At 34.7% G+C, this 23,633-nt stretch overlaps 1 protein-coding gene across 7 annotated transcripts in view; it reads left to right on the top strand.

Annotated features, from left to right (window-relative positions):
- SENP6 (SUMO specific peptidase 6) overlaps window positions 1–23,633 on the top strand; it is a 73,276-nt gene that overhangs the window by 44,348 nt on the left and 5,295 nt on the right. For 6 of the 7 annotated variants that reach the window (XM_088052903.1, XM_088052909.1, XM_088052905.1 and 3 more), the window contains 13 exons: window positions 2,194–2,596; window positions 3,718–3,950; window positions 6,393–6,563; window positions 7,432–7,474; window positions 9,166–9,345; window positions 11,238–11,464; window positions 12,053–12,159; window positions 12,246–12,362; window positions 13,245–13,367; window positions 13,601–13,693; window positions 16,591–17,024; window positions 19,989–20,092; window positions 22,158–22,246. In XM_088052903.1, coding sequence (XP_087909029.1) covers window positions 2,194–2,596; window positions 3,718–3,950; window positions 6,393–6,563; window positions 7,432–7,474; window positions 9,166–9,345; window positions 11,238–11,464; window positions 12,053–12,159; window positions 12,246–12,362; window positions 13,245–13,367; window positions 13,601–13,693; window positions 16,591–17,024; window positions 19,989–20,092; window positions 22,158–22,246 — 2,324 coding nt within the window. Of the gene's footprint in view, window positions 1–2,193; window positions 2,597–3,717; window positions 3,951–6,392; window positions 6,564–7,431; window positions 7,475–9,165; window positions 9,346–11,237; window positions 11,465–12,052; window positions 12,160–12,245; window positions 12,367–13,244; window positions 13,368–13,600; window positions 13,694–16,590; window positions 17,025–19,988; window positions 20,093–22,157; window positions 22,247–23,633 lie in introns of those variants that run through there. The other variant, XM_014263589.2, reaches the window with a different exon arrangement.

Here is a 23,633-nt window from a genome sequence, read left to right as displayed (position 1 = left end):
CTACACTGAAAAGAAAAAGAATCTATGCTCTAATTGAGTGGCTAATTGGTAAACCAGAGACTGATGATTTTAATTTGCAGAAATAGAAGAATAATGTATTGCTCTTGGACAGTTTTGGGTTTTTTTTTAGTGTCATGATTTTCTGTACTCAGTAAAGAGAAAAGTACTGTAAAAGTTCAAGTACCTTTATTAAGATGTTCGCTTTTCCAGCAAAAGTAACTCCTTAGGTATCCAAATGGTATTCTCTGGTCTAGATGCAGCCAACCAGGATGTTTTTGTCAGGAACTTGTTGGAATATCAGATGTAAGATACTTTGGAAATTGCTGTAAAGCTCTCTGTATTTTTTATCAACTTCTTAAGCTACTATGGAAGTTCCATGATGCCCACATACAGGTAACACTGTTTGACTAATCAGAGCAAAACTTCCTGTAAGGAGATCTTGGTTTAAAAAAAAAAAAACTAAAAAAATTATAGATCTATGATTTTTATATATGCTTAGCTTTTTTTGAAACACCTGGTACTACTCTTCGGCATTTCTATTGCTTATTTAGTTAATTAATATGATGTTAATAAGGAAACCGGTTTAAAATTTTAGGCATGTGGTTGAAGTAGGGGAGTGCAATTGCTCTATACTTAAGATCCTGCAGGTACTCTTGGTGCCTTCTCTTGAATATTTTTAATGTTTGATAGAAACTCTTCAATGTGATAAGCAGTATCTAAGAACTACATCCTGTAACAGTGCTGAGGCAGAACACTGGTTTTCATGGCACTTGCTATCTCATCCCATAACTCAGATTTTAAGGGTCTATTATATTTTATACACTTGGAGTTTTTTGCTTCTGTTTCTCTATGGTATGTATAGCCTTGTTAAATTGCAGAAATTTTGTAAAAATAGTATATTCTCATTGTATGATTTTTGTCTTTAAATTTGGGGTTCAAAATTGCTTCCCACACCTGTAGAAGTCCTATTTTGGAGGCGTGTCATGACCAGGTATGGGGAGAGGTGTAAATTGTGAAAGCTGTGCTTTAAAAGTAAATTCTGAATGTTCTTGGTGGGATATAGGTATTTGTTGCCTTCAGTAGTTCACAGTACAGTGGTTATGCCATTTGAGTTCAGTGCTCCAGGAGACAATAGCATGCACTAAATTTTCATCTCTAGAGATGTCTCATATTCACTTTGGTACTTGTTCTGTAGTTTATATGTTAGTATTGAATCCCTCAGATTTAGAAGTCCAAGTTCTACACTTGTACTACAAGATGAAGTGGGATCTAGTAAATATGAGAAAAACAAAAGACATCTGTTTTTGCAGTGATAGGATGAATTTTCCCTTGTAGCCCCTGCTTGCTTCTTGAAAGTTTGGGGAATTCTTATTCTTCAAGTCCTATTTTCTTCTCTCTGACACATGACTCTACAGCAATATATGTACTTTGCTTTTTCTTCATCTCCCTTGAGGAGTGAATTTTCCTCCATGCCTTGCCAGGCTGTTACAAGATACCTTGGAAGGACAAATAAATTTGACCTACAGGGTTTCTTCAAATTCTCTCCAGCATTGCTCTATGGATCCTTAGGTTACTTTACTTTTGTCCCATGGAACTGTTTTTACAGAAATGGTGTAACTGGACCATCTTGCTGATGGATAGATGTATGCACTGAACAGTATGCAAGGTTTTGTTTGCAGAAGAAAATACAAGAAGGAAAATCTGAATTATCCAACAATAATTGCTTTAAAAAAATTGCCACAAATTACATTTGTTCCTTTTAGAACATTTTTAATTTTCTTAACTGAAATAAAAAATTGAGCTGTGTTTTAATGTTTGCTTTCTCTGCTTACTGTAATTGCTTATATAGTGTTGTCTCCAACTGGATATTATCTCCACTGGATATTAACGAAATTTTTTTTTCACCAAAAGGGTTTTCATGCACTGAAAAAGGATCCTTAGGGATGTTGTTGCAGCACCATCCCCAAAGATATTTAAAAAAATAGGTAGATGTTGCGCCTGGGAATATGGTTTAGTGATGACTAGTGATGACTTGACACTTAACATTCTGTGTTAATGGTTAGACTTGACGATATTAAATGTCTTTTCCAAGCTAAGTGATTGTATGATTCATTCTGATCAGAAATTAAGTGCAAGATCTGGAAATTGTGTCTTTCTACTTAGAATTACTGATTGTGTTTGTTTCTCCTTTAGCTTTCGGAACAGATTGATTATTCTACTGAATGCCCAAACTGTGGGAGGGCAAATGAAAATCAGACCAAATGCCGACATTGTGAAAGTGCTTCTCTAAAGGATTTGCAAAGAGTCTCCAGACAAACTGTGGCATTAAGTGAATCTGTGGGACCTTTATCACGTTCTTCAATACATCAGAATTCAGCAGGGCAAAAATCTTCAGGTACAGGGTTCAGCACAAAGAAGTTTTACAGTTCTGCTGTTGGAAAAGGTCCAGCGGATATTCTACTGAGTAATGAAGTAGTAGGACATTCTATGTTACGACAGAATGGAAAAGTTGGTCTTTTAACTGGGACAAAAAATCCTAAAATTACAGGAAGCTTAAGACAGAGGGGTACAAGACCATCTGAACTAAACGATCCAAGTAAGTACCTTTTTATGAATTCAGACATTAGCTGTAAACCCAGAATATTGTGTAGCGAAGGAACTGTTCACGCGGGTTTACGTAACTGATGTTGCATGGAATTATTTTGTGTCTGTGTTCTTGGGGAAGAGGGACAGAACTTTTAATAATTTCCTTTTCATATGCAGAGGTACACTTCAAGAAAGATGAACACTGGGGAAAAAACAAAAATTATTTTGAGACTTTTTTTCTTTTGTTTGTTTGCTTTTAAAAATATTTACATTTGGGGTATTGGAAACAGTATTCTTAGCAGAATTCCATCATTCATTCTCCCAAGAGGAAAGACAGAATTTGGTTTTATTTTGTGCTTTCCCTCCTCTTTTCTTCTGAGCTCTTAATCTATTTAAATTTCATAATTTGTAAAATATTAATTTCTGTGCTTTCTCTGTGTAAACTCAATAATCAGGAAGGATGGAGTAAAGGAAAATGTTTTTGGTTCTGTGCTTAGTTTATTAGACCATGTTATCCTATTGGTTTGAATGATTTCAGTCAATTTCTCTTGTAGGTTTATAGGTTATATTACTTACTGTCAGTTCTTGATTGAACCAAGAAAAGTTCACATCTGTCTAGAGGTGGACTAATGATACCCATTCTTTGTATAGTTAGTTATAAGAGATAAAAAACAAGGAAGAGAGTGCTTGCAACCAGATTCCAAATAAACTTTAGTAAAAGCATAATATAATGATATAATGTTTTTGGCACTGCAAGACATTTACATAAATTACTTTTGAAGTATTACTTGAAAAGAAATTTCTGTTACAGAAAAATATAGTGGTTGAGAATGTAATATTTTCTGCTTAGTTGTTTTGTCTAGTGGTGAGGAAGAGGAGGAGGAGAATAGTAGCAGCACTAGGAGCATGGAAAGTATTTCATCTCATCCTGCAGATTCAGCCTGTTCCTCCCCAGCTCCTTCTACAGGAAAGGTGGAAGCAGCATTAAAGGAAAACAATTGTGAAATAGAACAGAGAATAGGTAGTATAACAATAATACAGAAATTGCCATCACATTAGCAAGAATAGCCAAGAATGAAATTTCTGTTACAGAAAAATGTAGTGGTTGAGAATGTAATATTTTCTGTTTAGTTGTTTTGTCTAGTGATGATGATGAGGACGAGAATAGTGGCAGCACTAGGAGCATGGAAAGCATTTCACCTCGTCCTGCAGATTCAGCCCGCTCCTCCCCAGCTCCTTCTACAGGAAAGGTGGAAGCAGCATTAAAGGAGAACAGTTGTGGAATAGAACAGAGAATAGGTAGTATAACAACAGATACAGAAATTGCAGTCACACTACCAAGAAAAGCAAGAATGAAAGATCAGGTACTATTTAATGCTTTGTTTAAAGAAAACAGAATCAAATAATAAATGGAATATGTAAAGGCTTGTTTTGCATTGTCAGATGTTGGCTATATTTGATTGTTTTTCTTATTCAGCAGCTCATCAAGTAGTCTCTCTGCATACTTAATACTGGAAGCATAAGAAAATGTGTTCATTACATTTTTACAAGCATTCACAATGATTTGAATTATGCGGTTAACATAAATGCTTCTGTGTTGAATGTTTACTCTGAGACTGGACAGGGATTCTCTGTGAAGCTCAAGGTCTTAGTTTGCAGCTGAATGTCAGTTGCCTGTTGAGATTTTATGAAGTTAAACATCAAAAGACACATTGACCCTTTAAAATTAAAATGCTTCGAGAATTGTCCCAATTAATAGCACTTATTTTAGGACTTTTGTGGATGAGGCTTGTGCTTTTTAGTTGAGTGCTGCTGTAAGAATTGCATAATCAAAGACAAAAAAATACTTCATGGGCACACCTTAAGTGTGGCCGAAGGGGACAGTTTTCATACTAGGTTAAAAGTCATCTCAATAGTGAGCCATTGAGAGGAGTAAATTCCATGTGGCAATTGGTAGTGGAATAACAGTGCTGATTAAAGCAATTCTTGAGTCACTTGTCCAGTTTCACTATTGTGAGTTTGATTCAACAAGAGAATCCAATCAGATTTCCAGTTCTTTGAGTTAGAACACTAAAGTACTGATGCCAAAACCTTCTTGCTATGTTGAGATTCAGAAGCCAACATTCTAGTGCTGTAGTTGATGAAATTATGGATGTTTATAATATGTTGTATAATTAGTCACCACTATCAATATGAAGCTGTGAACCCCCAGCCTACAATAAAGCTGCGAGGCTCAAAGCTTGGATTATAAATAGTTTTTAAATTAAGTTATTCTGGCAGTAAGTGCTGAATTAATTTGAAAGCATTGCATTGTGAAGGCACTGGTGTCTGACTTCTGAAACTCTCAAAAATGTGGGGTTTTTTTGTATATCCATATGTTCCTGTTCACTAGTCTTTACAAACCACTAATACTATATGTTAGATTATTTTCGAATCCAAGCTTGCTTTTGAAAATAAGCGAAATAAAAAATTCTGCATTGACTCAATGAACCTACCAAGATATCACAGCACTTTTCTTAGATACCATTGCAAATCTTTATTCAGCTGTCTTTCTCTCAAAATATTCATTAATTCTGCACTGAAGAGGCTACTTGAATATAGCATCATTTCAGACTTTGCTGTTTTATTGTTTGTCTGCAATTTGTTTTAGGCTTTTAATAATATTTAGCCAGTCCAGCAGACAAAGAAGAAATGCTCTTTTCAACAAGAGGCCTAGGAAAACATTTTAATTACAAGGATTTAGAATCCCTGCCTTATTCAGTGTATAAAATGAAGGAAGCATCCAAAAGTATATTTTGAATTATTTCCAAGATAGACTAGTGATTTGGGACTTTGAAATAATTTTCAAGATTTAGTCTCAATAGAAACACTGAATCCCTTAGAATGTTTTTCTGTGGGAGTTTAATTGCATTTTGTAACCAAAAAGAATGTTTATTCATGGGCAGCTTTATGAACAATATAAATACCAAAGAAAAGACTAGTGTACAGAAAATCCTTCTACAAAATAGAGCAATATAAGCAATACAACAAATAAATATATTTATCTGCTGACTATCAGCAGACTTTATTTCATTTTAATAGTTTATTTTTGTAAAATTTTTCTGTTGGTTAACAGGATACTTTATTGAGATGACAGCTTCAGTCAACATCTAGAGACTTTTCTTGAACTGGGGCCAAATGCCACGTGGCCGCTTTTCAATGTTCAGTCTTCTGACCTTGGAATCTATCCTAAAAACATCTTAGTTGCTCTGTAGAGATGTCTTTAGGAAGTTTGATTTGGCTTATTTATTTATGTTTCTTGAAGACTGTACTCTGGAAATGTAGTGATGGATGCAGTGTACTTCAAGAATTAGTCTCCAAAAGCGTGGATTAACAAAAATTGAATGAAAAAATTAAACCACCAGCATCGTGGTGGTTTTACAGCATTACTGTTTTTTTATCTAAATAAGATGCATTAAAATTAACTTCGTTTTGCTAGACTGCATAGTGTTCCCAAAAGGTAAAAATAAATTGGTTTTGGCAATTTAGAAGCACTGTTGATGATTTGGAAATGTCAATAAAGTGTTCACGAGTGTCAGCTTAGCTTTTATTTTCTTCTTGAAGGTAGCAATATTAACATCCTCAGGTGTTACAAAAAGTCTTTTAGGAACTATCTACCTTCTGTATATATTTGAGGTGGATGCTCTAGTAAGTAATTCTGTTGACCGACAGAAAAGTAGCTGAAGATAGAGTCATTAGTTTTAACAAGCTTGATTTAGCAATAAACCTCAGTGAGACATTCTGAAACCTTGAAAATTACTTTTCAGTTTGGGAACATTGTGTCTAACACTCCAATAAAACGTCGCAAAGTTATTTCTCAAGAGATGATAACCGAGGCTGTACCTCTAAATTATCAAAGTTCCTGTGAAAGTGTCATTCTGAACTGCCGAAGTATACGAATAGGAATGCTGCGCAGAATGGTAGTGGAACCTGTGATTGTGAGTAGCCTTGCTCTTTCATAGCTCTCTTTTCACGTTTTGATGGGTATTATATTTTCATATTTGAACAACATAATGTTTTGCCTTTGTCTGGAGAACAGTAAGTTTGTCTCCAATTTCAGAGATTGTGATTTCCAAAGAACCTCAAATTACTGCTTCATTCAAATACATGCGGTTGCTCTGGTTCTTTAATAGGAATACTGTGCTGCAGCACTCTCAAAAAACTTGTTTGCATGCTGGGGGAGGTTATGGGCTAGCATTCATTTGTTAAAAAAATTGAAAACAACAGCTACAAGAAAGTCGATATTGATAGGTGTGAGGAAGAAGCATTGTCCTAGCGGCAAGTAATTCTACTTCTGCAGATTTTTTTTTTTGTTAGCCTTGTAAGTTACATGGAGTTTTCAAGGAGACCTTGAATGTTACTTGTATGCAGTCAGCCACATAGAATGCATACTTCTTGCTGGAGTAACCACAGAAACAGCAGAGAGATGTTACTTGTTCTCTCCACCTCTCCACAAAACACTATTGTTTGATATGCCTAAATGCTGACAGATGACATTTTCTTTTGAAGAAATAGAATTTATGAATTTTTCAGAGTACTGTAAATGTTTCTGAAAGCTGAGTACTTCAGAGAGATCTAAAGTTTTCAGTATGACTGAAACAGACTAGAATAGAAAAGAATGTGCTTGCCTCGAGTTGTGCTAAAATGTAGATTTTGTTTTTTCTTGAAACTATAATTTTAAATATTAATTTTTAAATGTTTATTACTTAAATACTAAGTCAACTGAAATGTGTTTGCTAACAGTTTAAAGGCTTTCAGTCAATTAAATTTGCAGATGTGAAACCTTACAATTGTGTTGTCTTTCAGTTTTGCCTGGATTATATCAAAATACGCCTAGAGAGCCCAGAAGGTGTGTACATGTTTCATTTTATGTTAGTACTCAGTGTATTTATTTTAAATGAAGTAACTCTGTCAAAGGTATTAGCAAGTGAATCATAATGAAATGTTTATTCTCATTTTATCATTTGTGTAATAAATTATAATGGGTGTCTGTAGTTAGATAAGAGAAAAGAAAATGGAGAGTACAAATTTGGCCTGAACTGCCTAGTGAATTAAAACCAAAATGTTTTTGCATTATCTCTACATTCTACTGACAGAAAATTCACTATTTGTGACATGAGTACAGCTGGGTTATTAGCTCTGCTTCATCTGATCTGATTCTTCTTGATCTAATCATTCATTTAAAGATCTATCAATAATGTGTTGATTGGCAAAGGCTTTCTACCCTTTAACAAAAAGTCATTAACAAAAATCAAGAATAACCCTCCTGTAAATTGTTAGCTTTTTAACACCTTATTAATTCTTTTATTTCGGTTGTATTAAATAGACAGTAAAAACCACACTGATGTTGTAGACCTTTCCTGTCTAGATCTCTCCGGATAATTTGTCTCTAGCCTTAAAGTTGTATATTTTATATCACTGAAAGAAATAGTGACATAATTTAGAAAGGGTGAGTTACAACTCCTGCTCTGGGTCATATCTTTTCTATTGTAGGGTTTAGTTCTGGGCCTGAAAAGCTTTGTTACCTTTTGTCAATCTTAAGTTACATTCTTAAGATCCAGTCCTGTTGAATTTTGTTGTTCTTATTTGTAAAAGAGAACTACTGTATTTTGCAATTATTACATGCAGAAAGGTGTCTCACAGCCTGTAAAGATAAGTGTAGCCTTTGCTAAGTCAAGTATTTAAGTTTATGTTACATGTAAAGTACAGATGCATAGAAACTATGAGTTTTCATGCATTAAATATATTTTTAAAAATAAAACACTGAAAGGCTTTGTGTAATTTGTAGAAATAGCTACCAAGTTTTAGTTAAAACAGCTGTGTGGTGAAATTATTTCCACAGCACCTAGTTCGTCAATAGCATAAAAATGGCGACTCATTAAATGCTGTGTCTGTTGGAGCACTTAGCACTTCACTATTTTTTTCTTTATTTTTTTTTCCTTCTTTTTTTTGAGTTTTGCATGTATATCCACTTCTCTGTCAAATTTTATAATTCAGTAAAACCTGTAAAATACTCAGCATTGGCATTGGCAGCATCCAATGCAGTGTTAAAATTTTACTATGTTACTGACATTTGGGGAATAAACTAGGAGTAGTCCTTTGTTTCCTCAGGGAATCAGATCAATTCGCTCTGTGTGTTTATGCTCTTCTTTTTAAAGTTATTTTTCATAGGGGAACTCAGTCAAAGATACATGTGCAAAGAAAATTTTACAAACTTACTGCAAAATGTGTTGTAGCAATAGTTGCAAATTTAAGTCACTGGAAATTATGGGGGTTGTTTTCTGTGGAATGAAAAGTAAAGTCGGTGGGCGGAAAACAGTTCGTTTCTGATGTCTTTCTTGACAGATGACATTGGAATTTAGCCTATCTTTTAAGATATGAAAAGCCATCACTTCTTGCATGTGTGTTAATTTCAAAGTTCTAAAAACTTCTAAGAAATTTAGAGAGCACATAGTGATTACTTTTTAAAATCAAGAGGGAAATTGTAACGGAAACTTATAGGTTTTTATTATATTTCAATATGTCATTATTTTCTCATAGAATCAGAAAGTGATATCAGAGAGATTAACCTGAAAACTTCAGAGCTTACTAAATGTGAATGGTGTAGTGTCCGAAAGTTGCCAGTAGTTTTCCTACAAACTGTACCTTCAACCTGTAGCAGTCTGAGAGAGCAACTGAAAATGAGTAAAGACAATGTCTGGTACGAATGTAAAGGAGACAGTAAGTAAAACAATTTTAGTCTACTATTCACTTCAAATTGTATTTTCATGTTTTGGGTCATGAATGAGTGCATTAAGACTAAAAGGGTCATCACTAGCTGGGGTAGGTGTAGTGTTTTTTCAGGCACTATTACCATCCCAGGCTGAGAAAAGGTACAGTTCAGAGCAGCTGGGCATTCTTTTTGCAGAAACATGCTAGTTACAGCGCTAAATCAATTTAGTATCACTTTTTTCACTAATATTTGTACCTAATGAAAGCAAGTTTGTTTGATTAGCTTTTGTATACAAGCTGTTACATTTATATGGCAGCTTTTGTAATACTTCTGCCTTCTGTGCTGTACTGCTGACAGGCTTTAGCTTTAGTAGAAACCATTATATAGGTTGCCTTGGGATTTTTCCCCCCAGCATACTTCTCATGATGTTGTGAGATAGACAAATATTTGCTTGGAGAACATGTGGATTATCTTCATGTATGTTAAGATTAATACAATTTCTACATAATTTTCAAGGTTCTAGCATCTTAATAGGCACACCTATTAAATGTATCATTGAGTCCTCTTTCTCTTCAATAGGCTTTTCTTCAAGTTAAATTTGATGGTTATTTGTACTTACACACAGTTTTGTACATACATGAATGCATTCAAATGGAGGAAGAATGCTTTCAATAATCTCAGAGTTGAGTGCTCTCATAATACTATATAATAGTCTCATCCATGTCCTGTAAGAAGTATGAGCTGTAAGTAGTTTTAGAGTTACAGAAGTAATTGGAGAGCATGCAGGGGACCTGGACACAATTCTAGGAGCAGGAATCAGACCCCAGGTGGACACAGGTGTTCACCAAAAAGGAAAAAGCTTCCCAAGTTGTCTGTGTGAGAAATCACTCTCTTGGCATGGCTCTCAGCAGTGACCCTGCCCTGCTCTTCTCCTTAAGGCTGGGCCACTGAGAGTTTTACCTCCAACTGCTTCATTGTATTTGATATGCAGGAGCACTTTGTGATAACACAGTTGCTCTCTGCTTTGTAAGCAATGAAATTAATTTTAGCCTGTGTCCAGAGCTATATAAGCAATTCTGTGTAGATACCTAGCTCCCAGAACAGGAACACCCAAAAGCCAGTTGGGCATCTAAATTCTGTGTGCAGTAAATTGGGAATTATGCTGCTCAAGAGTTACTTTTCACAAGAGTTAGGATGCTGGGTTAAGAATGACCAAAGGGAAATGGTTGTGCTTGTTTCTGAAACGCCTCTTACAGGAAAACAGGTCCTGGCAGCTCTGTGTTAGGCAGTGACGTGAGACTGGGATTTGCAGCCTGAATGCTATTCCTTTTTCTGGCTGTGTAAAATAATTCCTTTCAATGAAACTTACTGCTTTTTAATTTTCCAGATCATATAAGTGGATGATATTTATATAACAGCTGATTAATCTGAGTAATTCTCTCCAACTTCTTCAAAAACAGTGGTGTTTTATAGCATAACCTTCTAGGATCAGAGAGGAAATTGTGCTGAATATACACATTTTTGAAATTGTAGTGAAACGATAGGCTAGGAACTCCAGGAAGAAAAGGAGAAAGTATTAGTTACAAAGTCTTACTCTCAGTAAACAAAGATGTTATCTCAACATATATTTTGGCATTAGTGTAATTTAAAAATTTATCAGATGTAGTACTTAACATTTCATCATTAAGGTAGAAGTTGAAGGCACTCTTAGCAAATTCAGATAAGAAAGGTTCGCCATTTAGTCTTGTCTGTTTTCTCACATCTGTATTACTGCTTGCATACATTATCAGCAGTGTGTACTCATGTTGGCCTAAAATTCCATGAAATCTGTTTATAATTGCAACATGCTTTATTTTATTTTATTCCTAAATGAATAATTTTCTCTCTGCTTTTTTTGCAGGTCAGGAAGAACAATACATAATTTTGATTTTTGAAACTGGTCTTGATCCTCATGCAAATTCAATATTTGAAAAAATAATTATGGACATTGGTGTTAGAAATAATATTTCTGACTTCTTTGTGAAAATTTCCTTTGAAGAAGCCAATGCCAGGCTTGTTGCATTTACTAAGTGCTTGGAGGACAATTCCAAAGGAAGCCCATCTCACAGAGAAAGCAAACTAAAAAATGTAATTATGTTTTTGTTTTAGAACTAAGTCATTATATTTTGTGGGTTACAAATACACTAAGGAGAGTGTGTTAGCCAAAAAAAAATTCCATCAGCTTTTTCTGGCTTGTATATGAGAATTCGCAGACTGGTCCATGGTGGATTATGAAACTCTGGGAAATAGTCTGTGCATTCACAGTGCTTTTTAGGGTGTTTAGTTTGATAGTAAACTTATACAATGGCCCACAAGTAGTGTTGTTATTTAAATATTATTAAGGGATGCAAAATCTTTACTATAATCAGACAACACACTTTTTTCCAACTGGTAAAATACGGTATTTCAAACAAGAAATTAAATTGTACTGTTGTATTAATGTAATTAATGTTTTCATTAAACAAACTACTTTTTAAGGAATTAGAAAGTTTTACTATTCTGCAAGAAATGAGCAAAGACCTAAGTCAAATGGATGAGGTAGGAAAGTTAAAAACCCACAGACTTGAAGTCCTCAAAAAAAACAGATATTACACTGCTGAACTTCACTAAGTTTTATTACCATTTTGGTAAAATTTGGCACAGTATGCAAATTAATATTGACTCTATTCTCTTAAGGTTGCTTCTGAGTCCAAAATGCAGCAGCGAAATAAACAGTTACCGTTTTTTGATGATGATGAAGAAATTGGCGAACCACATACAGTATTTATTGGTCCTATAGAAAAGTAAGATATTTATCTTTGCCCTGTAATAATTCTCTGAGGGGTTTTTGGCATTTCATATTTCTTATTGAATGTATTTTTCTTCTCAGGTTGATAGTTTATCCACCTTCTCCAGCTAAAGGTGGTATTTCTGTGACCAACGAAGACCTCCATTGTCTAAATGAAGGAGAATTTTTAAATGATGTTATTATTGATTTTTATTTAAAGTAAGTTTTATTTCACATCAGTTTTTAGTCGTCTTTTACTTTGAAACTTGAAAAGTTCTGACATTAAAAATTCATAGGTCAATTGATAACACTTGGTCTCCAACTATATATAGCTGTAATTTTAAAGGTTGTTTTGTGATCTTGCAAGAAAGTTTGGTTCTTCTTCTATCTTGCTTGACAGTGACATTGTTCCAACCTGATAAGGGTTCTTTGAACTTTTTAACATCTCAAAAGCAAATTTAACTAAAAAAAAGCCCAACTTTTTAAAGTTTAGTTGTTCTTTCCAGAGTATCTGTGTTTCCTGGAATTTAATTTGTTTTGATTAACATAGTACATAAGTTAATTTTATTCTGTCACTGATGCTGCAGATGTTAGAAGTGTGTTAAATTGTTACATGCTGCTGGTTTTATGCTACACATAAGGTAGCATATTAGTATATATTTTGAAAAATAGTATATTTTTCAGTCTATTAACATATTTTAGAAGTAAAAAAACTAGTGTGTCACTCTTAAGATTTTTTGGAGATCTGATGACTCACATACAAAGTATATGTCTCTTAGATAGGCTTTTATGTAACAAAAACTCCTTGAACATTTGTTTTCCTCCCATGAAACAAAAATAAATACAAGAGCAGCAGAACAGCTTGTTGATTGAACAGAAAAATAATACTCTGAAATATTAATGCCTTGAACTATTTACATAAATTTTGCATTAACTAGTTCCTGTGGATAGTCAGCTCCAAATAGCTATTCTGTGAGAAGCTGCTACAATTTTGTGGGGAGCACCTGTTAGCAGTCCTTTTTACCCTGGTGCTGAGTACTTTGAGTTAAAACCTCCATTATTTTTTCTTTCTTTTCTATTTTTTTTTTTTTAACTAATTAGGTATTTGGTACTTGAAAAGCTGAAAAAAGAAGATGCTGATAGAATACATGTGTTCAGTTCATTCTTCTATAAACGCCTTAATCAAAGAGAAAGAAGAAATATTCATGAAACTTCAAACCTTTCGTAAGTCTGTTGATAAGTCAGTTTAACATAGAGATAAGTGCAGTGAAGACTCTTAAAAACAGATGCTTTACAGAGAGAAATATCAACAGAACTCTAGGAAATATCCAGACCTGTAGCAGACATAGAATATCCCTTGAAAATCTTAACAAGCTGTTAAGGTGAACATATCTGGAAAATACTCCCTCAAATAGAATAAGCCACCCTACAAATTGTTTGTTGGTTTCTTCTTGCAGAATACAACAAAAGCGACATGGGCGAGTAAAAACGTGGACACGGCATGTTGATATTTTTGAGAAAGATTTCATTTTTGTTCCCCTTAATGAAGCGTAAGTGAACATACTTTTTTATCACATTTGGTAAAGGCTTAAGCTTCATAATTCTGAAATTGAAAGTTACATTATAATTAGAATTGAAGTTAAAAATTAAGAGAATAAACATCTTTTTCCAGCTGAGAAAAATTAAATTGTTGTGTAAGACATTTAAATGTTGTAGTGTAAGAATTATCAGACAGTATAAAGACATCAAAAATTAACTTCTGAGTACTTTTCTAGGCTTTACCTCAATCTCTTGTGTTCTTTCTTCTAAGCTTTTGACATAGATAACTTTTGGATTTATCTTTTTTAGTCCTTTCTAATGAGATCTCTCTGGTATAGATGAGATCTTCTTTTACATTATCTTTAATTACAGTAAATGGGTATTGAAAGAAAACTTAACTGAAAATCGCTCCTGCCTTGAGAACTTTATTCTTTATATCCCTCTGTCCTCCTATTTGTTAAGGGTCAGGAAGCAGACCATTAGCTTCTAATGGTTTCTAAGGAATTCAATAATGTTTGCTTTCCTTAAGATCAGAGCAATTTGTCACAAACACATTTCTGTATTTCACAAAAGTGATCTAAACAGTTCTTAAGCCAAAATATTTATGAAAGTTAAAATACTCTATTTTAAATGTATGCAATAAAAAGAAAATAACAGATAGATAGGAATTTTCTGATGGACAGCTCGTAGGCATGCCTAGCTGATATTTCAAAAATTAAAAAATATATTTTTTTAATAAAAACTGATTTATCTAAGTACTGTGTCATTGTACAGTGGGAGGCAAATTTCTAAATCTTCTCATTTTCCTGCCTTCTCTCCAGCTGAATTCTGAGGCTAACAGTATAGAGGCTGTTATGAGATAACTGGCCATACACAGATCTGTCCTGTTTATTAAGTTGTATTTCCCCAACATTAGCTAAGTTTAGTTTTTGACATACCATGACATCTGGCAAGACATCCAGGCCTAGGTGATTTTAATGACACTGCTGTAAGATCCACTGCAGGTCCCTGTCCACTGCAGACTTCATCCTTACCACCCCTCTCCCATGAAACTTCAAGTACCAAGACTTTGAATTGTCTGTCATTTAAATTTTAAGCTGCCTTTGCACTTGTTATATAGTTCACTTTCCACCATCCCCTCATGTGACATTCACATATGCACATGGGTTATGCATAGGAGAAAGGAGGTTATGCAGAGGAGAAATGAGTGTGAATTAGAAGCCACCTGAAAAGGAAAACAAATAGTTCTATGGTTTTATAAGAATTACTTAAATTGCTAAAACACAGTAGTTTTCACTGTCTTGTTTATTTACTGACAAGAAACTAAAGCAATGTGTGTCTCAGCATGGATATAATCTTGTTCACACTTTTCAGAACTGTCTCTTCACCGCAAGCTGAAGCTTGTCAGGTGGTGATAGTAGGACAGTTCATTTGCAGCAGTGGTTTCCTGGTAGGTACAGTAAGAAAATTGCAGAGCAGAAAAATAACCAAGTAGCCAGGGAGATGAGAAAGTGGTACTTTGCTGGGGAGTTGCTGGGTTTTGGTGTCTAGTTTCAACAAGTTTTTCCAGACTATCTCGTAACCACTAGTTCAGAGAATGTAGACTCATCATCTAACCAGCTGTCAGACTGCAGTAACTGGAGGTGGGCAGGTTGACTCTAGGGCAGAATCATCTTCAGAACAGTGTGTTTCGATTTAACTGTGACTAAATTTGTGTCCTTCGGCTGTACAGTCCTTCTTGTTCAAGTCTAGTGAAAACAGGTTGTTCTCTTAAAAGTTACAAACTGTTCTCTTTTTACATCCAGGTTAGTATGCTAGTCTGCTGATGTAATTGGTACATAAAGTCTCTGTTTAATAGAGTACAGACAAATTCCAGGGCTGGGCAGTACTTAATACCTTCATTTATTAGGTGTGCTGAGTCATTCAAGATAAACCATACCACACATGCTGCTTTCAATGGCCATTTACTTTTAACTGCCAATAAGTTTTGATGGAGTTTAGGCTTTATAACCATCTAATTATCTTTTTAGTATGGCAGTTAGACATGCATTTTTTGCTACTGCTTTTTCTTTGTCTCCTAAAACACATTGAAATGTGACTTCACCTGTATAATACATAGCAAGCTTCTGTTTTATTTGCTGTAGACAATCAAAGTTCCTTCAGAAAATTTAATTGAACAATCAAAATCCACTTGTAATGCCTCAGTCCCTGAAGTTGCTGCTGCTCTAGTTCTGATTGAGTAGCAAATCAGTGAAGCCTAAAGAAGCAAGGAAATAGGGGAAACTGTTGAAAAACTTACACTTTGTGTTGGAGGATATAACTGGTTTTGATTTGGGAAAGTTATAATGTGAGTTCTGTGAAGGGTGAGGAAGACAGCAGAGTCACTGTGATGGCATTAAAAACACTCTTTTTCTCTTTCTTTAACTCATTGTTGACAAGATTTCTTTAAAAATGTGAGGTGTTAAATACAGTTGTAAGATCTCATAGGTGGAAGAGTATGGGCAATTCAGCCATAGATCTGACTACTTGTGTTGCTAGTGCTGAACTACTAGAAAACTTCCAACAGCCATAAACATGAACTCTACAGTCTCAAATTCATGCATTAATGAAGAAAATATTAAAAAAGAAATAAGCTTCAATTCAGAGAAAGAAAAAAATGTAGAAAGTGTGAGCAAATTGAAATAAATGTTTAAGACAGCACCTGCTTTCAACATACTGCATCATATTAATTAGTTTGTTGGTGATTATTTGCATGGAGAAGTTGTACTTTTACAGAAGCCTGTGAAGGCTTGAGTAAAATCTGGTCAGAAAAGTGAACAGCTAGTATAGTTTATCTTTGAATAATTATGGGGGCATTAGTGTAATTACAAGTTTTTAATGTGGTTTTTTTTTTTTTTTTCCTTTACAGTGCCCACTGGTTTTTGGCTGTTATCTGTTTTCCTGGTTTAGAAAAACCCAAATATGAACCAAATCCCCATTATCTTGAAAATGCTGCAATGCCGATGAAATCTTCCTCTTCAGATGGAGAGAGCGGCACACCATCTCCTTTGCCAAATGAATTAGATGCACAAAACTCGCCTTCCAAGTCCACAGCAAAGAAGACATTTACCAAAAAGTACAGTACAGCTTTAACTGACCCAAACACTGAAACAGAGGACAGCGAATCTTCATGTTGTAGAAGAAGTCCTTGTAGGGGAAAAAGTGCTTTCAAAAAACTGAATCAAATAGACAGTGACGTGGAAGAACCCAACACTGTGGAATTGGCATGCCATAAACTAGACCATAGAACTCTGGATGAAAATGGTATACAGGGTGAATTCACAGCTGCTAGCCAATCTATGGGTATGTAATTGTAGAAATATGCACATTTTAATGAAATATTTGGAGATTTCAGATCCGTTACTACTTCTGCAGTGATGTAAACTTCATACCTCAAAAGTTTGTGGCTTAAGTTCAAGTGCTTGCAGTATAAGTAATTCATAGCCATTGCATTTAAAAGGTTTCTGTGGCTATTGACATAACTCTCATGGCAAAGGACTGGACGTAAAACACTTTTCCTAAATCAGATTAAATTTTCAATTCTGTGAGCTTTTTTTTCTAACAAAGTAATTTTGTAGATACCACTTTGCATCCCTCAAGATTGCAGTTGTTACGGAAGGAGTAGTAATTGACCTTGGATCCTTATAATGTTGTGCAGGTGAAAACTGACCTAAGATTATGTGAGCAGCCCTAGTATCTTTTATCATTTGGTATTTTGCTTCAACACTATTCATTTCTTTAATGTCCTGATAAGAAGGTATGTCAAAGGAATAAGTAGAAAATAATTATAAGAAAAAATCTCCTCCATGAGCACTGTGTTATATTTAGAGAGGCTTTCTCAATTCATCACTGCTGTGGAGACTGCGCTCACCAATCTGCAACAGTGTTTGTACCCAAGTGAACAAAGGAGCTGGCATACTTTTAAAGGCAGGTGAAGGAATTAGGAAAAGGTTATTTTCTCTGTTCACTGCAACATTTGGATCTTCTTAAGGCATAGACTAGGAAACATCTGATTATGCAAAAGCTTTTACTTTAGTCACCAGTAGTATTCCTACTGACTTAGTTCACACAGTAAAGAATTGTATACCTTATAGTACAAGTTCTGAAAATATTACCAGTCGTATGGTTTAATCTGTATTCTGCAGGCCATTACAACTTCAATATCTTTGTGGGTATAAACAGTACTAATTTCTATTCTAAATGTATTCATTTGTGGTAACATTGTCACTGTTCCTCGAAGGTCTGTGAGACGTTCTGGGGGTGCACGTAGATATGTTCTTGTTTGAGTCTTTTCATTTTATGTGTGATTGTTACTGTTTATGATATTGCTGCTGTATGATGTGGTCTCATGTCTTGGATGCTGCTACTCTTGCTTGTCTGTAATTAATTGGAATTTACTTTATGACTGATTTTTGCTAGGATTACATTTCTTGTGGTTTTTTTCTGGCTGCATTGTATTGGCAGCTGATGGTAATTTCTGTCTAGAATGCTCAGACTCTCTTGCTCTGCTGTTGAAGATGATGCACTGTTTTATTAAAGTAGATGTTCTCAGGGGGCACAGTCCTGAATTAAGAGTGAGATTGATCCTGAGGATATGTTTAGGAAGCTAAATTTAGATGCACTGTATTTAAACTCCCATTTCAACCACATGGAAGATAGGCATTCTGCCTTGGGTTATCTGAGCAGTTCTGGAAGGGTGTGCATCTTGACTGTGCAAATCCATCTGTAAATCCTGGATATCCAAGGATATCTCAAAAGAACGCATGTGCCTCTGATAGTCTAGTCAGTGAAGCCAAGAGACTTCTTCTTCTCATCTTAAAGCAGATATAGAGTAGCTGTTCAGTTAAGTAGCTCTGTGGTCTGATTATGGTTTACTAACATGAAGACCCTAGATGCTAACTATACACAGGAGTCTAAACTGAGGTGTCTTGATCTCAGACTAAATCCTGGTGTTGAACTTGTGAATCTGTAGAAGTTCATACCTAAATAACTTTGAAATAATCCAAAACATATTTATTTTTATTACTTATCTAATGGCTTTTTCATTGCTCAGTTTTTGAACAAAATGTGATTTGTCTCAATACCAATTTTTATTTTTTAGAAATCTGTCAGTAGTAAGTCACATTAGTATATGACCTACTTCTTATGCTAAGGTCTTTTCAAAGGTATTGAGCAAGATTAATTCCCAAGTTTGTCCCTGTGGAGCTCCGCTGGTGACCTCTTTACAAAGTGTTACCTTAACATCTCTTTTGAAATATTCTCTAATGCAGATGTTCTCCTTTTTTTTTTTCCCACTAGCTACTTCACTGCCCTATTTACTGTTCTTATAGAAATCCTGGTTTCCTTTAATAGGCAATATGTCCTCCGGTGACACCGTAACCAATACTTTTATTTTTGCCATTGTTTAGACATATTACGTAGCCCCTTTCTAGGAAGATTTTGAGTTTTTCTGGCATGAATTACTTATTTTTCATTTATTTCCAGTTTACTATTTTTCCCATCAAAATCTGTTTTGAAGTCTTGTATGGTAGTAGTAAGACTTAGTGAGCCTGTAGCAATCTGTATTTGCTTCTTGTACAGGTATAGTTAGAACATTTTTTTTCTTTCTGATGCTGTTTCCCACTAAGTATGAGAGTAAATATATAAAGGTCATTGGGAGTGAATTTACAGATAATCTTTTTATGTAACAAACTGTGAAATGTTTCTAAGCTGCTGCTCCCAGGAGAGCTGATCCTTCGTTCTGTCTTGCCTACCAGTATGTTCCCAAGCTGTGCCTTTTCCCTTTTACCAACACAGGTCTTCATATAACTGCACAGTGAACTGATGGAGGAAATGATTCCAGTTAAAAAATAATAAGCTCACCTTTTTCAGTGTGATCCACTGTGTGTGTGGATGTATTTGGTGTTATGAAAGGAACCAGCTAGGGTTAGGAATAGATGGTTATTTTAGAGAGCATATCAGACTGCCTGTTTTGGTAGCAGTACCACTTTAGACTGTTATAAAGGCTCCATGGAACTATGGGAAATTTCATAGTGGGTGTTTCAAATTTTTTTAGGCATTTCACACAATAAGAAATAGTTTCTGTTGTGCTACTTATACAAAGCTTTTCACTTTTGCTCATATGCATAAGTAAATTATTGTATGTTAGCTGTATCACAGTTACTGTGAGCAATCCTGAGGAAATCTGAAGTATTTAATATGAGTTTGGTCTTCAGTGAGGGCATAGTATCTGATGTTTAAATATCCTGCTGTCTGTGATTGATACAGATGGATTGCACAAAATCAGACTAAACTATAGTGAAGACTCAGCTGATGGCAGTAAACTAAATGAAGATGAGCTTATAGATTTTTCTGAAGACCAAGATAACCAGGTAAAGAATTTAGCAATTTTATTTAGGAAATGTGAACTGTTGTATTGTATTTTAATGGACAGTTTAAAAGCAGTATACAGATTGTGAATGTGCATTGTCTAAAGCTACTTATCTTTACAAGTGTCAAGTCCAAAGCACTGGTTACCTACAAAAATCTGCAGGTTAGCTGACAGAGAGGATTATACATTTTTTTTATTTAACTGTTAATAGAAAACTGCATGTAATTGTGTGAGTCTTTTGTGTAATGACAATATTACACAGTGGTTTTAGTGGGAATACTGAAAGTCAATACACTTCTCTCTTTTGTTTCCCCCACTCCATGTTCATCTATTAAACCCAAGAACAACTTTCCCTTCTTTCAGCTGCATTTCCTGGATATAACCAGACACTTATAAGTATGTCCTACTCTACTGTTTTGTTTCGTTGGTGCTTCTCCTAATTGGATTTACACAGCATGGATTTAAAATCAAGTATGGTCCTTGTTAATTTTGGAAAACATTTAAATTTTAAAGCTATGGAAAGACTGAATATTAAAATGTCCCTGACTGACTCAGTGCTGGTTATGAGGGCATTATTCTGTAGCTCTGTTGCTTCTGCAAGTGTAAGTTCAGTGCAAGCAGGACAGAAGTTACATATTTGCTCTTCCTATTTGGCCTTCCCATTCAGGTTCCAGGTGTATGACCTTTTCTGGGCCTCTGAGTCCAGAACAATTACTTTTCAGTCTGCAGCTATCTGTGATGACTTTCAAGTAGCTATTGTATATGTGTACACAGATATGAAGGCTCCAGTTGATGTTGAAACCCAGCTGTGCTTTTCAGCTGGACTTAGCCCACCTCTCCTGTCATGCCACCTGTGCAAACATTCTGAGTTTCGCCTGATGGAACTGCTTGTCTGTTTTGTAGCAGTTGGAGATTCCAGGAGATGGAGAATGTCTTACAGTGTTTCCAGTCTGAAATACATGGCATGAAGGCGGGGAAACAAAGACATGGCCAGCTGCATTCCTTGAGAAAAGGAACAAATTCCAAGCTCCTTAGTTGCCATGTAGCTTAGAACTTAATTCAGGCTGAAGCTGCCACTGATATTTTCTAGAATGCACAAAGCAAGTGTAGAAATAACCATGACAAGCTGGGTGGACCAACCTTTTCATCTGCCAAAAAAGGAATTGAAGCTGCAACAAAAACGAGTGTACGAGGAGCTAGGCAGTGGTTTCTAAGATGGTAACATGTTCATGGCATATCTTCAGGATTTCAGTGCCAGGATCCTGTGTGTTGATGAAATGTACACGGTGCACACAAAAATGTTAATAAATCATGCTGGTACAGGGATTCCCATTTTTGGAAAACACATCTTTCCCCATAATGCAGTGATCTGTGGTAGTAATATTGAATTCAATGGAAGGGTAAGAAACTATGGATCACTGGGATTATTTTAGGTACAACAACTTAGTCCTTCTGTTCATTAAATTTCCATAACCTTCATAGCAATCAATTTTGAAGTAAAAAGGCCAGAGGATATTTCCAGGCTTGTGGTATGACTGTTTTTGCAATCCTTAATCCTCTGTATCATAGTTGTTTAATTTTCCTTGCCCTAAGAATCAAGTTGTTGCATTTTGGAGCAAAAATACTATTTCTGAGCTTGTTGCAGATCTTGTCTCATTTCACCTGTAAGATAACATATATGAAACTGCCAAGTAAGTTTCTAGTATTCACTGGGAAGGAAAAGTATTGATCATTTGGCTTATAACCAAATAATGAAGATTCACCTTTTCTAAGCTAGCAGTGTTTTGAAAATATTGGTTGCATTTTTCTAGTTTCACAGTCCTTAAATAAATAGCAGCGTTCAATCCATGTCATTCTAGCATGAATTTCAGAAGAAACTGTGTGACTAAAAGTTGGTCAATTTAACAGACTGTGAATCATTTCAGATCAAAGCTATCATTTCTTTATTAAACTTAGTTATTGGTCTTGAATGAAAATGCTAAGTGTAACAATAGTTTCCATTGCGTCTGTTTGAAAAAAAACCCAGAATTAGCTTTTAAACACCTGTAACTACATTGCTTCTGTAGGAAGACAGTAGTGATGATGGTGGCCTTGTAGATGATAACTGTAATTCAGAAATGGGACAGTGGTACCTGAAGCCAACTATCTGCAAACAGTAAGTATTAAAAGAGTTAAAGTGGAAATTTCATAGAAGTTTATGAAATATAAAAGACAGCAATTATGAGTCTTCAAATACTTTAATCAGCATGCTGTTAGGGTTTGAGAGAGAACTTTTTACTTGATATTAAAAATCTTTAGTGAGCAGAAAATTTATTGAATGAAACTACTAGTGAAAGAATTGCTTTTTTGGTTTCTGTTAAGCCTTTGTGCTGCATCAAGCAAATGAAGATTGTTTCTTCTAATAAGGCTGTTCTTTGGTATTTTGCACTCGGATTCCTACAAAAACAAGATGCCAGAAGCATGTTCAAATGTATAATATGTTAAAAAGCAGATTAATGTTTAACTGCCTCCTTCTCTTATCTAAATGTGTTGTAGCTGTTCCTCTTTATTGTCTCTCTGTGTACTTTTTTCTCTTACAAAAAAGTGTTCCACACTTTTAAAGAATTTTTTATCTGTTTTGGATTTGAAAACTTTTCTTTTTTTAATATTTGATACCCAGGAATAATTTCTTAGTAAATATTGACTGCATATCTTTGCATTATGGTGTAACAGATACATGATTCAAAATCCAGAAATACTGTTACTAGTATTGCTACCTTGACAGTTTCCTTTGTATTTTTCTCATAATTTATCTATTTTTGTATTTCCTTTCTTGTGGATACAAGGTTTGCTAGAAAGGTGAAGACTTTCACAGTACACTCACAGTACATTCTTTGGAGGTAGAGTAGAATTACAGATGAAGAGGTGTTATGGACTATATGACAATATATTTTCAAGGAAAAGTCCATCTGTGTTCTGTGTTTTAAGAATATTTATGAGCTTCTGCTTATAGCTTGGCTAAATGTGTCCCATTTTGATGACAGATCATCTGTACATAATACTTTCCAGTAGACAGTATCTTAATCCAGTGTGAAATTTCATAACATCTTTGATGCTTAAGTATCAAAAGTCATTAAAGGCACTTAAATACTTTACTATTAGCATATTTTAAAAATACTTTTCTATAAAACAGAAATTACTTTGAAAAGGTTGTCACTTCTTCCCCCTGCAAAGTACATTTTTAGAAGAGCATTTTAAAGAGCGTTTAATGCTTTTTTTAAAGAGCAACACCTATATAAGTAGTTTTATCAGAAATTAAAACAAGCACAAGCAAATATTATTCAAGTGATTATATGCTTATGCCTAAAAAATTGCATACATGTTAATTGGTTTATAAATGCAAACACACCTATACATAAATGCATGCAGATATTTCGTCTGAATTTACTAGTTTGAAGCTTCTTTAAATGATGCTTTGAATGTATATATGTTATTGTTAGATAAGAAAAAGCAGAGATTTGTGAAAAGTAATTGCATTTATTTATCCCTTAAAATACATACTG

The sequence above is a fragment of the Pseudopodoces humilis genome, chromosome 3, assembly GCF_049639895.1.
Source record: "Pseudopodoces humilis isolate 2021_Gansu_Grassland_sample_001 chromosome 3, ASM4963989v1, whole genome shotgun sequence".
In the NCBI taxonomy this organism is placed as follows: Eukaryota; Metazoa; Chordata; class Aves; order Passeriformes; family Paridae; genus Pseudopodoces; species Pseudopodoces humilis.
Note: the sequence above shows the minus strand (reverse complement) of the source record. Positions and strands in the feature narration are given on the sequence as shown.